General features: G+C 39.3%; 1 protein-coding gene across 3 annotated transcripts in view; it reads left to right on the plus strand.

The window, feature by feature from the left end:
• unc5b (unc-5 netrin receptor B) overlaps nucleotides 1–16,161 on the plus strand; it is a 58,002-nt gene that overhangs the window by 23,487 nt on the left and 18,354 nt on the right. For all 3 annotated transcript variants that reach the window (XM_058386237.1, XM_058386236.1, XM_058386238.1), the window contains exons 2-3: nucleotides 14,466–14,690; nucleotides 15,998–16,141. In XM_058386237.1, the coding sequence (XP_058242220.1) occupies nucleotides 14,466–14,690; nucleotides 15,998–16,141 (369 nt within the window). The remainder of the gene's footprint in view (nucleotides 1–14,465; nucleotides 14,691–15,997; nucleotides 16,142–16,161) is intronic.

The raw sequence follows: 16,161 nt of genomic DNA on the forward strand, positions 1-16,161 counted from the left end.
AGCTATTACCGATGTCTTGCTTTTATTTTTACAATTAAAATGTTTCTTTCTGCCATATTAACTGTCTTAGTACAAATGGGTTTTTCGAACCCTCCTAATGTCATTTCCTTCTTGCTCTCTCTCTCTCTCTCTCTCTCTCTCTCTCTCACACATACGCACACACACACAAACACAAACTCTCTCTCTCACACACACTCTTTCGGCTTGTTCCCTCTCTATTCTGACTCAACTCACTCAGCATTGCTCTGTGTTCATTATCACCTCATGAGTGAGCCTGATGTAATTTTTGCAGGAAGTTTGATTCATTTGATATCTCTTTTCTCTGGAGATTTTAGTCACAAGCTCTTATTGTAAACAGTTATCAACAGCTTTCTCTCTCTCTCTCTCTCTCTCTCTCATTCACACACGCATATCTCCCCTCCCTCACTCATTCTGCACAGTACACCATCACATAGCCTCCTCCCCTTCTCTTCTCTTCTCTTCTCTTCTCTTCTCTTCTCTTCTCTTCTCTTCTCTTCTCTTCTCTTCTCTTCTCTTCTCTTCTCTTCTCTTCTCTTCTCTTCTCTTCAGTTTGTTTAAAAAATTCTTAAATTTAAACTAAATTGCTCATGGACTGAACACATGGAATACACCGATCAGCCATAACATTATGAGCAGTGAGAGGTGAAGTGAATAACACTGATTATCTCCTCATCATGGCACCTGTTAGTGGGTGGGATATATTAGGCAGCAAGGGAACATTTTGTCCTCAAAGTTGATGTGTTAGAAACAGGAAAAATGGACAAGTGTAAGGATTTGAGAGAGTTTGACAAGGGCCAAATTGTGATGGCTAGACCACTGGATCAGAGCATCTCCAAAACTGCAGCTCTTGTGGGGTGTTCCCGGTCTGCAGTGGTCAGTATCTATAAAAAGCATCCTTTAAGTCTGTAAGTCCTTTAAGTCCTATAGGTTTTGAGGTGAGGCCCATGGAGGCCCCACAAAGGCCCTATGTGAGGTGCCACCTCACAACTTTCAGGACTTAAAGGATCTGCTGCTAACATCTTGGTGCCAGGTACCACAGCATACCTTCAGAGATCTAGTGGAGTCAATGCCTCGATGGGTCATAATGTTATGTCTGATCAGTGTGTGATCAGTTATTTAAGAAAAAGATGCTTAGACTAAATTTAAGCAAGCTTCTGGTCAGAAAATGTAGTATTAATATAAACAATTACAAGAAATCTCACAAGATGTTGGCAATGATGCAAACTATAAGTAAAGTATTAAATGTGGATGCCTAAATCACTTATGGTAGAATAGTGTAGTAGTAATTTGGCTGTTGCAGAATACCAGCATCATAGGTTCAGTTCTCAGCTCAGGTGCACACTTGAGGTTTTATTTTATTCACAGCTTTGAAAATACACATTCAAATTAAGTTAGATACATTGTGTTAATGTTACTCAGTTCAATCATGCAGATCCAATGTACGCATTTTAATTACAGAAATTCAACAAGCTTTTTTTTATGATCAGTGTGGGTGACAAGATTTATAATTTTGTCCACACTGTAAAACTGAGAAGAACATTCTGTAATATGACCAAATGACTGAGAAATATATTGAAATATACACAGACCAGGCATAACATTATGACCACCTGCCTAATATTGTGTTGGTCTCCCTTTTGCTACCAAGACAGCCCTGACCCGTCATGCACTGTGTATTCTGACACCTTTCTATCAGAACCAGCATTAACTTCTTCAGCAATTTGAGCAACAATCAATGAGCCTTGGCCGCCCATGACCCTGTCGCTGGTTCACCACTGTTCCTTCCTTGGACCACTTTTAATAGATACTGACCACTGCAGACCGGGAACACCCCACAAGAGCTACAGTTTTGGAGACGCTCTGATCCAGTCATCTAGCCATCACAATTTGGCCCTTCATCAAACTCTCTCAAATCCTTACGCTTGTCCATTTTTCCTGTTTCTAACACATCAACTTTGAGGACAAAATGTTCACTTGCTGCCTAATATATCCCACCCACTAACAGGTGCCATGATGAGGAGATAATCAGTGATATTCACGTCACCTCTCAGTGCTCATAATGTTATGTCTGATCGGTGTATTTAAAAAATGTTAATACAGTGAAATCCTTTAGAAGCTCAGTTGAGGTAAAACACATTAAAGTGTTGCTTTAATGTTGTAATTGAATAATGAAATTTTTTTAACACTTGATGCCACTCAGATGAACCAGCTTTCTTGCAATTGAGCTTAACATCACAACGTTTCTCTATAATCAAGTTGAATTCATTTAAAACCAGTTTATTCATAGCACAAACTTCCTCTCTCTCTGTATATATATTTAGGTGACATTTTCATCAGTGGACTATGTAAAACTATGTCTTATTGAAAAATCTAAAAGCATCAGCCTCTGAGAGCATTTTCACACCTGTTCATCTATTTCCTGACTTTTCACTCAGAGGGAAATTATTCTTTTAGTTTTTTTGTCCACCAAAAAAAACACTCCTCTTTCTATTGTTGGTGATAGAAAAAGGGAAATGAGTCAGTGTGCCAATTGAGCATGGAGAGCACAGAGCTAGTGCTAAACTAATGATTTAATAATAATAATAATAATAATAATAATAATAATAATAATAATAATAATAGGTTTTAAATGGTTCTGGCATCTTTTCTTTGATATCAGTACAGTAATTCCACAGCACTTCAGCTCTGCTTTTATGCTCAGGTTGTGTCTCACGGGTGAGTTCATCAGCTTACATCTAAAAGAAATTTTTCGTGTCAGGAAGATGCACCAGGATTTTTTTTTAAAAAACTGCATGTGTGAAAGCATGCTGACAAAAGTAATTTTTATTCCATGTTTATTATACACACGGGGTGTGTATGTATATCTGTGTACCTTAGAGACTCGCTGCCGGTGAGAGAACTTGATGTGTTTGTGTTTTGTCCTCTGTGTGTCCTGTTGAGTAGGTTTGGGCTAATCAGTTAGAGTGGCATGTAGAGGGAGAGAGAGCACAGCCTTTTGGCCCTGATGAGGTGTTTGTGTGTGTGTGTGTGTGTGAGTGTGTATGTATGTGTGTGTGGACAGGAATGGGTAATTGTAGAGAGGAGAGAGAGAGAGAGAGAGAGAGAGAGAGAGAGAGAGAGAGGAGGGCCTGTAATCACTTTGCCCTAAGCAAGGAATGCTGCTCATCTTCTCATGTAATTACACCCATTTAAAGCAGCCTGGCTCCAGAGACGAGAAAAGGGGGAAAAGCTTGCTTCTGCATTTGTGCATATTTAGTGGAAGAGTCTAAGGAGCTTCATAAAGTTCAGCGACACAAAGTTAGACAATGGTAATTATTTTTCTCCCACAAATGTCCACGAAAGCCTCGTTCACTATTTCTCTTGGTCATAACTCGTATTGTGAGGAAGAGAAGGAGGAGTGAGGGGGGAAAAACAGAAGCGATTCACTCCATGGTGATTTGAGTGTGGACCAAAGGCCTCTGGGGAGATCAGTTCCATGTGGCACACAGAGCGTCATGACAACCAGCCACACACACGGAGAGCAGCTCTGCGACATTAGCATCACAGCTGCGCAGAGCAAGCACACAGACACACGGGATTTGAGCGCTGCTTCCCGACTGTGTCCCCAACAACCCCCGGATTATTCATTTAAAATTTCTGTCAGGTCTTATATTGCTGTCGCCACAAATGTGGAGGCTGGCTGACTTGCCTTGTCTGTCTGGAGTAAAGGAAAAAATCCACCCTGAACGACTTGCATATTAATCATCATAATTAACGTGTGCTCCTCGGTGCTGTGCAAGATTTATTTTATAATGAGATTCTTTAGTTAGACACTTTTTTACGTTAACATTTTGGTCTATTGTCACTTTGATTAACAGTTAAATGCCATTTGACTACATGCTAATAGCTGCATCAGTAGGATTTTGCACTTGCATGATTTCTACATAAACAGACTGATGCAGCAGAGCTTTACAGTTTCAGTCTGTCCAGCTCTCTCATGTCCTTATGTGTACTCTCTGCAAACACAATGGGTTAAAGATCTTAAATACCGCAATCAAGACTATCACACTCTTTACTCTGATATTTAACATTGCTGGAACATGTTGAGTAGGGTAAGGAGCTAACAGCAAAACCTGATTGTTACCCGTTATGTTCGAAATTTCTCTCCTATTAACCACCATGTCCCTGTGTGATGGCAGCGCTCATGAAAACACACCACCAACCACCAAATTAGCAACATATATTTAATGTGTTTCAGGGCAAGGTTTTCCTTTAAGCCTCTAAACTCAGTGTGGTGTTTTAAATCGGCGTCTGACGCTAACAATGCAGAGACTTTATAGTATTTATAATCTCTCTCTACCTCTCGCTCTCTCTCTCTTTCTCTCTGTGAACGAGTATGATTGATGGCATTAGGGACTGTGCGCTGTGTTCCCTGGCCGTAGGTGGTGTGTGGTGTAGAGAGAAGTGTGGAGACGGTGGAGGGCCAGCAGTGTGGTTTCGGGGCAGTTATTGATGGGGCTGATAAATGAGCTCAGTGGGGGGTGGCGCCCTCTAGCAGTGTTCTAACACATAGTCAGCAACACAGGGACGCCACAGACCCAACATTCTCATCCACTTACCATGCACACACACACGCACACATGCACACACTCACACACACATGCACACACTCACACAATAGGGGCTTAATGAATTTGATTTCAGAAGCATGTAGTTATGCTCTCTTTCTACAGAGATGTACTTTAATTAGTCATGTGTTACTTGCACAGGGTATACACCAACCTACACACATGCACACACTCTTAGGCTTCACTCTTCTGCTCACACTTACTCACTTCCCACCCCACCTGCCAAGAAGCAGTTGCATAGTTGCTGTGTTGCTTCCGTTTCTTTTTCCATTCACTGATGTCTCTCTCCTCTGCCTCACTCAGCACTTCACACCTCATGTGTTATTTACATGCGTGACCTTGCTTCATAAACCTCCATTTTTAGTTTAATGGCTTATAAGGTTTATGCAACAGTAGGGGAAAAGTACATAAACCTACGTGTTTTCTGAATCATATTTATTTATATACATACAGACAGTAAAGATTACCGATATGTAGCTGGATTTTACACTAGATTTTTTTCTGGCCTCCATTTTACTTCAAGAAGCTACAACATGGCAATTAGGACAAAGTCTGAAATTCACACAAAGAGGATGTATTACTCAGAATATAATATCACACAGCACTGTTTCATCCTCGATCCTGTGCAGGAGATTTACGTTCAGGTTTCTGTTACAAGCATGGCTCTGACAGCAGTTCTGGCTGCAAGGCATATCACTGGCTTGTGTTGTAAGAAATAAAACAGCATTTAATTCCTTACATATTTACCTGGAAAATAACATTGTTACAATACAACATTGAAATGAAGCTGTACATAGCGTGCCTGTATCCACGCATAATAAAAAATGGGTTATGAAGCAAAACATTAGAGTTTCAACATGTTGGATGAATATCATTGGATGATCTGGATTTTTCAATTTGAATACTAAAATAATTTTATATAATATCATTAAAGAATAATAGTCAAGCAGTAAAATACCACCTGAGAACACTAGTGTGCACATCTCGGAATTTATACTCTGAATAGTCATCACTGCTAAGTGTCTTTTTAAGAGTTGGGAGTTTTATTGGAGTTGTAGCAGTTATTATATCTATCATACATCTATCAGGCTGGCATTGGGTCAGAATGTGTTCCCCTGTGCTCTTGATAATGAAGGTTGGAGCAAACACACACACACACACACACACACACATACACACATACACACACACAACGTATTGATTAAACCTTTATGTTTCCTGTTGAAATGATGAAGATATTCATCTTCCGTAGGACTTGTAAAAACTGCTGCCTTTGACTTTTATACACTGGAAGTAAACAGGTCTCAGTATTTACAATATGGTTCCACCAGTTCAACACACCTGGGGAAGGTTGAAATGTATTCGATACAGGGGTCTCAGTGAAGTTTGACACCTCAAGCACAATCCTCAATGTTTCATCAGTACTATATGTGCTGTGTGTTTCTTTTTTCCTGTGTAGGGGCGTGGCCTCTGGACCTGGTGTAGAAATCTAATAAAGACACTTTTTGTTCAGATTATGTATGTGCTACATTTAATATCTTTTGTTTTTCCACATTAGTGCATGTGTGTGTGTACAGAAGCAGGGGGAGAAAACGCTCGTCCAAGCTTTCAGAATTGTTTTCAGCCCTGCATAATTATTCACGATTAAAGTATTTCGAGAGAGGACTCAGTAAATTTGAGTCAGTTGTGCTTTGCAGTTTTATGAAATTCTTTTAATGAAAGGCTGACCTTCTTTATAATAAATGAGACTCCTAGTCAAATATTATTGTAGGCCATTAAGATTGTAACCAACGTAGCATAAAAACAATACAAAAACATGTCACTTGCAAGAGTGTAGTGTTGATTTATCTGCCAGATTTCCTCAGCCTTGTGCTCTTAGAGGGAATTGTTACCGCACATCAATACAAAATTATTCTGACTGAACACCTTTATCCTCTGATGAAACATTTCTATCTAGTGATCTTTTCTAGGATGAATGGTTTGATGAGAATGACTTAAATCATATGCTCTGGCCTTCAGTCACCAGATCACCAGAAATGAGGATGGGTTCCCTTCTGAGCCTGGTTCATCTCAAGGTTTCTTCCTCATATCATCCCAGGGAGTTTTTCCTTGCCACCGTCACCACAGGCTTGCTCATAAGGGATAAAATAGTTTAATAATTTAATTTAATAATTTATTCTTATTTCTAGTTTAGTTTTTTTTTTTTAATTTTCATTTTTCCCCCTCCCCGTTCTCCGTTTCTCTTCTTTTGTAAAGCTGCTTTGAGACAATGTTCATTGTAAAAGGCGCTATACAAAATAAATTGAATTGAATTGAATCTCAACCTGTGAGAGATTTTCCTGTGCTTAATATGAACTGAGATATATAAGCTAAAGTTTGTCTCAGAGGATTATGTTTATCTAATTGAGAAAATCAATCATTAAATTAAAATAGATTCAAATAAAATACAATGAAATTAAAATAGAATAAATGAAAATAATAAATACATTTAATTAAAATAGAACTGTTTTTATACTATTTAAGTATATTGTATTTTATACCAGAGTGCTCGCATCTGATTGGTCAGAAGGTGTTGATTAATTTTCTGTAACAGCAGTGCTGGCTGTAAATCATATCACGGTCCATATTAATGTGCTAGTTATATTATACATTATCATTTCTACAGCAATGGCTAATTTGTAGGGCTGTATATGGCAGTTTAAAAAAATGTGAAAATGTGAAATCAGTGTTCTGTAAGGAGTATTCTAAAGCTTTGTGTTCAATTTCGGATGAAAAGTGACAGGTTGTGTTATTTGTCTGTAATGTGCTGAAATGTTTGTTTATAACTGCTGTAAGGTAAGCGATAACAAGTGATAACTAATTCGCCTCACAGATTCCACAATATTAAATTGTTTAAAAGCATAACACTCCTCCAAGCTTTCAGAATTATGTGCATTTTGTACAAACTGCAGCCCTGCTTTATTATTTACGATTAAAGCAATTTGAGAGCAGACTCATTAGAGTCAGTAAATTTGAGTCAGTTGTGCTTTGCAGTTTTAAGAAATTCTTCTAATGAAAGGATGACCGTCTTTATAATAAATGAGACCCCTAGTGAAATATTATTGTAGGCCATTAAGATCGTAAGTTCCACAATATTAAATGGTTAAAAAGCATAACATGTCGTTCCATCAAGTTTAACTTCAGTAGCTTTAAGGGGAAAGAAACACTTCCGGATGTGCTGTTAGAGGAAAATAATCCAAAAATTATCTGATTCATGCCATACCATCCTGTCATTGGATTATGACACCATGTCACGTTTTATTCCTCACTCGCTGCTATTTCATATTGTATTGAAGCAGCTTTATATTGCACTGTATTAAATCTATAGCCGTTTTAAATGTATTCCCGTGCTACTCATATTGAGATTTGTATTATATCGTCTCGGAGAGTTTCACACCTGGATAATACGCACTGTTGTCAGTTCACAGGTGTTTATTTCTAAGTTTGGCACCTCTGCATAGTGGCAACCTTAGTTTATGCAAATCCCAAATGACATTTTGAAGCTCACAATCATTTCTGAATATATAATTCTGTCAGTGCTAAACTGAGACATGCACACACACACGTCATACACACACTGTGAAGAGTGTGTAAGGAACTGTCTGGTCAGATAAGTGTGGAGTGCGTTGTCAGGTTCCAGGGTGTCACTGATAACACACATGTCCATTCACACACACACACACACACACACTCACACCCATCATTAGTGCTGCACTCTGTCATGATTACAGGACAGCAAGGTACATGTGCGTCTGTATGAAGGAGCCACGTTTCATCACATGCTTCCTGGCTCACACAGACAATCACAAAGTGTGTGTGGGTTTGTGTAGTTCTGTATTTATGTTTACCCCACCAAGAATGTCTCCAGTGACTAGTGTATCTGTAGTGTGTGTGTGTGTGTGTGTGTGTGTTTGTGTGTGTGTGTGTGTGTGTATGTTTGACATGTGCTTGAAGATGTTTATGTGTTTTGTGACTTGAGGCTTGCCTGTCAATAAAGCACGCTAAAAAACCCAGGAAAGCATTTCTGTCATTGCACCCCTGACATGCGTACAAACGCACACACACATACACACAAATACATGCAGCAGACAGAAATAGATTGCTAACATGCGATGTTTAATCAGAGATGTGACATTGTGTGTGTGTGTGTGTGTGTGCATGCGTATGCATGCGTGTGTGTGTGAGTGTGTGTGTATGCGTGACACAGGAAAAGAGAGAAGTTTGAAGTGATAATAAGCCTTACCATTGCATTACTCCATTCTGTAAGGCTCAGTGTGAAGGAGAGTCAGCAGGGGATTGACAGTGATACAGAGGGAGGGGACGATGTGAGAGAGAGAGAGAGAGAGAGAGAGAGAGAGAGAGAAGGACAAAGCATTGTGGGAAAGTCAAAATCCATTTTGATGCTCACGATATAAATGCATGCATTGTATGTTTTTTTAAAATGTAAATAATTTGCCTTGTTCCTATTTGGATTCAACTGGTGTAAAGAGCCAGAGTATTATAGGGTGTGTGAGTGTGTGAAGGTGTGTTCTAAACCGGTATGCAGCCATTTATATATAATCTTGACCTCTTCATTCACCTTACTTTTCCTAACCCTAAGGCTTTTTATCCAGCATAATGATTGCACACATTTCCACAAAAGCAAGTAAAGATCTTTTTCCTGAAGGAGAACTGTTCGCTAACTTAGACAAGGCTGACAGTGCGATCTTTCTTATGTGAACATGATATTATCATTAGTGAAGATTTGTAAAGGTGTGTGAATTTCACCCAGTGCCATTACATTGCATATGGCATCTGTTTTCACTCATCACCTCTGACATTAACAGGATTAATTTAATTAATTCCTTGATAATTAAACACAGATTTTAATTATTTCAGTTAAAGGGGGTTGACACCATGTGAAGCTTGCAGAACAACAGTATGAGTATTTCTCATTTTCTTTAGATGGTGTCCCGTTGAGATTTAGATGTAGAAGGTTATAGTACAGACACACACACACACACACACACTTTTTATGGCTTGGTGAAATGATAAATTTACACTGTGTTGAAACGGGGTGACTTTGACTTTTGTACACACCTGTGAAAGCTAAAGGATGAATGCAGAAGCAGAGAAAGAGCAAAAAAGAGAGCAAGTGTTTATCGTGGTTTAACTACAGACACTCTGGAGCTTGCAAAATTATACCGTCTGACTGTCTCTGTGGCATTATGTGTTGGGGTGTGTGTGAGTGTGTGTAGCATTTCATCGTTTCTTAAATAAACTGTGTGTATATGTATTGGCACACATGTTTAAGTGTGTGTTATTATGGCTGTATGTGTGTCTGTAGTTGGTGGGTTTCAAGAGCCAGGAAGCTGTTCAGCCACTTTACTGTCATTACGGTAATAAAAGACTTGCAGTGAGGCCTCTTAAGAGCTTGTCTCTATTCAGAGAGCTCCAGCCATTCCAGCCAACCAGTAGGCTGCCGGTTTCGGGCTGTGATGGATATTTGTGGGTTTGTGGCTGCGCTCCAAACCATGTGTGTTCTCTTTCGGCAGCCAGGAGCGCCTCTTTTTCTGTCTCCCAGCAGCGGGTTAATTAAATTTGCTCCCATCTACAGCTATGCTCTCATTAGCATCAGTGCCTCTGCTTAGAGTGTTATATTGTCAGTCACCCAGATTTGCAAAAAAAAAAAAAAAAAAAATTTGGGATTTTTAGAATTTACAATCCAGCAAAATGTAGATATTTGAAGACTGCTGGGGGTTTTTTTCAATCCGAAAAATCACAAGTACAGTGCATTAATGGTGCAAATACTGTATTCAATGCGTCTAGTGTACCCAGTTTGAAGATAAATAAACCAAAATATATTAATAAACCAAAATATATACCAAATATATATTTAAAAAAAAAATATATATATATATATAATATTATATAATTTTTTTTTTTCTTCAAAATATAAGCTTCAAAAGTCTTTCGTCTTTTCTAGCACAATTTAGTTATTTTTTTTAGTAAAAATTTAGTTTAATTTAGTAAAATTATCTGGCAATAGAATAAGAAAATGTATGCATGCAAGTAATAAAAATGTCTTGAAATATGTGTAATAATTATATACACACTTTATTGTAACAGGAATACTAGATAAATAGGAAATACTCTGAATATCTATATTCATATCCTCTATGCTGTCTGCTTTTGTAGTGAATTGGAAGTGAGATGGATTTGTTTCATTTCATTTCATTTTTTTAGAACAGCTGTTCCCCTTAACCTTCATACCAGTTTAGTCATATTGTTGTGAGCCCATGTTGAATTTTTTGTGACTTCTCAGAAGGTCTGAGGAGAAAAACACTCATTTACATGTGTATATACAGTAAGACATGTCTTTGTTTACTTTTCAAGTGGACCTTTTCCATCTCAGCATGAAATCTAAATTAGAAACAGCCACTTCCATTTCCACACTGGTTGAGGGTTAGTCTTGCCAGAACAGAACTAACTGGTGTTCAGTCATGCATCGAGTCCACACGGCCAAGCCCAGCGTTAGATTGAGTGCCTACTTCCAGATTGGTGCCAGACAACCACACGTGTGTGCGCACACTCCATACAGTGGGCTGTATCAGCGTCTGTAATGAATATATCCAAAGAAGCAGTGATATGAAGGCAATCAGCTTCATCTGCACATAACAACATTTCTGTGTGTTCACATTCACATTCTCTGCTTCACTTATTCACACATTTCCCTTCATCTCTCCCCCCTTTCCTCCTCTCTCTGGTTATGTGCTGTGTGTGTGTGTGTGAGAGAGAGAGAGAAAGAGAAAGAGAGAGTGAGAGAGAAAGAGACAATGTGTGATTTGGGGCACATGTTTGAGTGCAACGATCAATATTGAGAGAGCGAGGGCAAAAAAGGAAACACAATTACTTATTGACAGAGAAGTCTAAGTCTCAGAAGACACAGAATGACAGTTGATGTTGACAGAGGATAAAGAAAAAGAGAGGAATGAGAAAAGAGGGAGAGAGTGAAGAGGCTGAGTCAGTTGCTGGCACAATGCATGTTTGTGACATGAAGTGATTTCAATTGACTATGTCTCTTTGTGAATTCCACCTATTGTACTTTGCAGTACATGAGTGTGGCTCTGCAGACAGGGAGTGTGTCGGTTTGACCACACAACTCTGTGGAGGAGGAGATAATGTAGTCTGTGCTTGCAGCTACTGTACGTGTGTGCATGTGCGTGAGTGTCTCATCGACTTGTCTCTCTGTGGGTGAGGTATAAAGGACAGCGCTGTCACATATGGAGACATAATGGAAATGACAGTTCCAGCTAGGACCTTCTACTGGCCTTCCAGCTACTGCTGTCCCTGCAGCATACACAATAAGATGTTTGTGTGTTGTTAATAGGTGCTGTATTTTCTTGTTTACATGCCTACATTGTGCACTGTATTATACAATGCTTAAATTCCTAAATAAATATAATTTATTTTTGCTAATTCCAGCCCCTGCCAACTAATTCCAACACCTACCAAACAGCTAACATGCTAATCCTCTTAAGAACATAAAGTAAACAGGTCTTTCCGAAGGCTGCTCATGCTACATGCACAGTGTATTTGAGCACACAATTTCCCTTCACTTGAACTAAAGTGGCCTGTTCCAGCATGACAGTGCATAAAGTGAGGTTCATGAATACATGGTTTGCCAAGTTTGTATGAGAGGCCTCTTCATACAACGTAGTTGCCACACCTTGCTAATGCTCATGGCTGAATGTGCAAATCTCCACAGGCACGTTATAAAATAGTGGCAAGCCTTCCTAAAATAGTGGAGGGGATAACAACAGAAAATGGGAACTAAATCTGGAATGAGATTTTCAAAAAGCACATATATGTGTGATTGCGAGGGTGTCCACATACTTTTGGCCATATTTTTAGTCATAATACCCACCCTGTATCAGTACTTATGGCACTATTGTGATTAAAGCATACAATCTCCCAATGACAGGATGGATTTTTACATTTTTATGCTCACTTTATCTTATGCAGTATATAAAGCCTCTTCTCTATGATTAATTTTCTGTACATACGATATGTGACCAAAATATTAGCATCTTTCTACATTCTCTTTACCAGCAAAGCTATGCAATTTAAATGTTTAAAATTATACATCTCCATCTTTTAGTACCATCTAAAGGCACACCCCTAAACCACATGCCTGTGAATTCCTGCATGAGGAGTGTGCGTGGAGGAAGCTGAGATTGATAGGGGACATGACAGACAGGCAGGTTCATCCTAATTGACGCCTTCTTGTCCTAATGGTTTGGATGTTGGTGGTCCACAGGAGTCAAGTATGTCAGTGTTCCAACCAATTTAAAAATGATTTGTAGTAGGATTGGGTATTGTAATTGCAATAAATTATGCCACGATAGACTCTCTGGGAAATCTCTCGGGTGCTGTATAATATTTTTGGATGTTAAAATCTCTTTTAACCAGTTACTCTTTTTTCTGTTTCACTCAGTTCAGTGCGTGCAGCTTTCTTTTTTTTTCTGTATGAAGATGTAAAAATAGGAGGACTTTGTCTTAAAGCATTCATTTTTAACACTCATGGTAATTAATTAATATGACATTTGACAATTAATTATAGGTGAGAAAAAAAAATCCTTATCAGTTGTCAAGAGAGCGTGTGTTATTTTTGCATACAGGTTCTCTTGCAAACAGTATGTCAGCGAGGCAGCTTTCCTCTACTTTCATCATGGCATTCTTTTCTCCATCTGGGTTGGCTGGTCAGCTGGTGTGTGTGTATGTGTGTGTGTGTGTGAGTGTGCATGTCTTGGCTGTTGGCTAAAAGGTTAAGAGCACTGTGGTGTTGGATGTGACAGGGTGCAGCACGTTGTGGCTCTGCCATGAACAGCACCCTGGATGAGCTGCACCGCTGTGAGAGATGTGTCACTGGGGAAATGTCAGGGGATAATGTGTGATCACTGGGCCTTTCAGTGGAAGGTCAGCCTGTCCCTCCCATGCTCAGTGCCTCCTTGCACTCCCCAGGGACGCAGAGCCAGAGAGAGTCAGGCTACTGACGCCACGCTACAGTAAAAATGTCAGACTTCAGATACAAACTCACACACCTTTTTATGCTAGTTTGCTTTTTTCTCCAGGAGTACAGTGGAGAACTATGCATACTTTCATTTTTTGCATATTCTTACCAGAAAGAAAGCTACTGTCAGAGTTTAGGGTCAATGCTACTAGTGACTGGTGTCTCAAGGACCTTTTGGATTCCTTTAAACACATACCTCCTGCCGGTCATCAATAAGAATGATGCATAGACAGAAAAATGCATGGCAAAGCAAAGTTAACCAGGCATCATCCAATAGGAGACTGTTTAGGTTGTCATTGTTGAGCAAGATGGAGGAGAAATGATTTACAGTTGTCAGTTCATGTTCGGAGCTGTACAATCCAATTTTTAAAGTGTATACAAGAGCCACAGTTCAGCACACTGTGATACATACATTCTTTCTGAGGCTGATTGCAGAGCTAGCCTGATAACAGCATTGTGAAGGTATAGTTGAAAGCTAAACATATTCTTTCTCAAATTGATTTGTACACAGCACTTTGACCAAGAATATAAATGGATTTCTAGATATTTTCATACATGTTTTAAACAGCTCATTCTTTTTTTTAGTTTTGGTCTCAGGGACCACACAGTGGCTTTTCTGATAGATAAAGAGGCTTTTTTTACAAGGATCCAATATTGGCCATAAGGCAGGTCTGAGGTCTCTCATAATCTTCCAGTAACTAGCACAAAACCTTAACTGCTGCTTTGTTCTTCCTGTCTGTGTGCAGATGGCAGTGACTACAGTGAAGTTCTGCCCGACTCCTTCCCCTCTGCGCCAGCTGAGCCTCTGCCTGAATTCCAGAGTGAGCCGGAGGACACATTCATTGTAAAGAACAGACCAGTCAAACTCTCCTGCAAAGCATCTCCCGCCACCCAGATCTATTTCAAATGCAACGGCGAGTGGGTCAACCAGAACGACCACGTCACCAGAGAGAGCCTGGACCAGGTCACAGGTACATTGCTCTCTCATACTCCTTGTGCACACTTATACAAAGAATATAGGTGTGTTCTCAAAAATATAGGTGGTGAAGATTCAGAACAAATTATACTGTTACTGCTGACCCAGAGCTGGTGCAGGTCCAAATGTTATTTTTAGCAACTGACCTAGTTGTGGTACAGACCCAGTTCAGAAGTAGTCACCACAGCATTTTCGCTAAAAACAATTACAGGCAAACATCAGATCACATATATTTTTTTAATAAAAGATTCTAATACAGAATACTTCTAGGGCTGTGTTTAGGCGCAATCTGTTTCTACTACTCATAAAGGTCTTTGTTGATAGCTGAACTGTGATTAGTTGAATGATAGTTGCGTTGACTTCAGTGATGGTAAATGGCCATTATACCCACTTTTATGACTACCCAGTTGAACCACCTGGGTTCTTGTAATCAGTTTTGGAACCATAGCTTTGACACTAGTGTTGACAAATGTCCTAAGTTTACTACTACATTGTAAATTTTGTTAGGAACACTTTACTAATACTTGATGGGTCACAGATCAATTCTTCATAAAATGTATTCTACAAGCTGTTGGAAATTGATAATACACAGATCCCCTGTGGCATTTAGATGATGCTCAATTGGTGTTAAGGGGCAATGTGTTAAGTGTGCAAAAAAAAAACATTATACAACAACTACCTACCTCAACTTTGGACACAAGGCAGGTTGGGTCCATGCAATCATCCTCTTAATGCTACATCTGGACTAGAAGTTCCTAAGACCGGGCAATGTTTTTCCAATCTTCAAATGTCCAGTTTCAGTCTCCAATGTAGCCTCTGATTCCTGTTCTGATTCCTGGCCATTCTCTACTGACCTTTCTCATCAAAAAGGCATTACCGCCCTACAGAACTGCTGCTCACTGGATTATTTTTGTTTTTTTGCATCCTTCTTTCCAACAGAATCACTGAGATCACATTTTTTCCTCCCTTTCTAATGCTTGCTTTGAACATTACACAAAGCAGGGGTATGGGTGTTCCTAATTTATATATATATAAGGTTTTGTCATTTTTATGTAAAATAAGATGCTCAGAAATGTTTTCACATCAGGTATAAGAGTCAGTTGTGTTTCAATATACCAATACAGGGCATATTGGGTCAGGGCAGGGATCTGTTCTGCAAAATGCTTAGTTTATAAAAGCTTTGAAAGCAGTATGTGAAAGTGTCACATCAAGCAATTTATTATTTAATACAGACATATAAATCAAGTTCATTAGTACTGTGAGGCTATATTGTACTTGTTAATATGTGTGGCTGTGCTTCAGGTCTGGTGGTGCGTGAGGTAGACATCTCAGTATCCAGAGTTCAGGTTGAGGAGCTCTTTGGCTTGGAAGATTACTGGTGCCAGTGTGTAGCCTGGAGCTCTGCGGGTACCACCAAGAGCCGACGCGCATACGTTCGCATTGCATGTAAGTCTGTCTATAACTTG

Source organism: Hemibagrus wyckioides, linkage group LG03, assembly GCF_019097595.1.
Source record: "Hemibagrus wyckioides isolate EC202008001 linkage group LG03, SWU_Hwy_1.0, whole genome shotgun sequence".
NCBI classification, from domain to species: Eukaryota; Metazoa; Chordata; class Actinopteri; order Siluriformes; family Bagridae; genus Hemibagrus; species Hemibagrus wyckioides.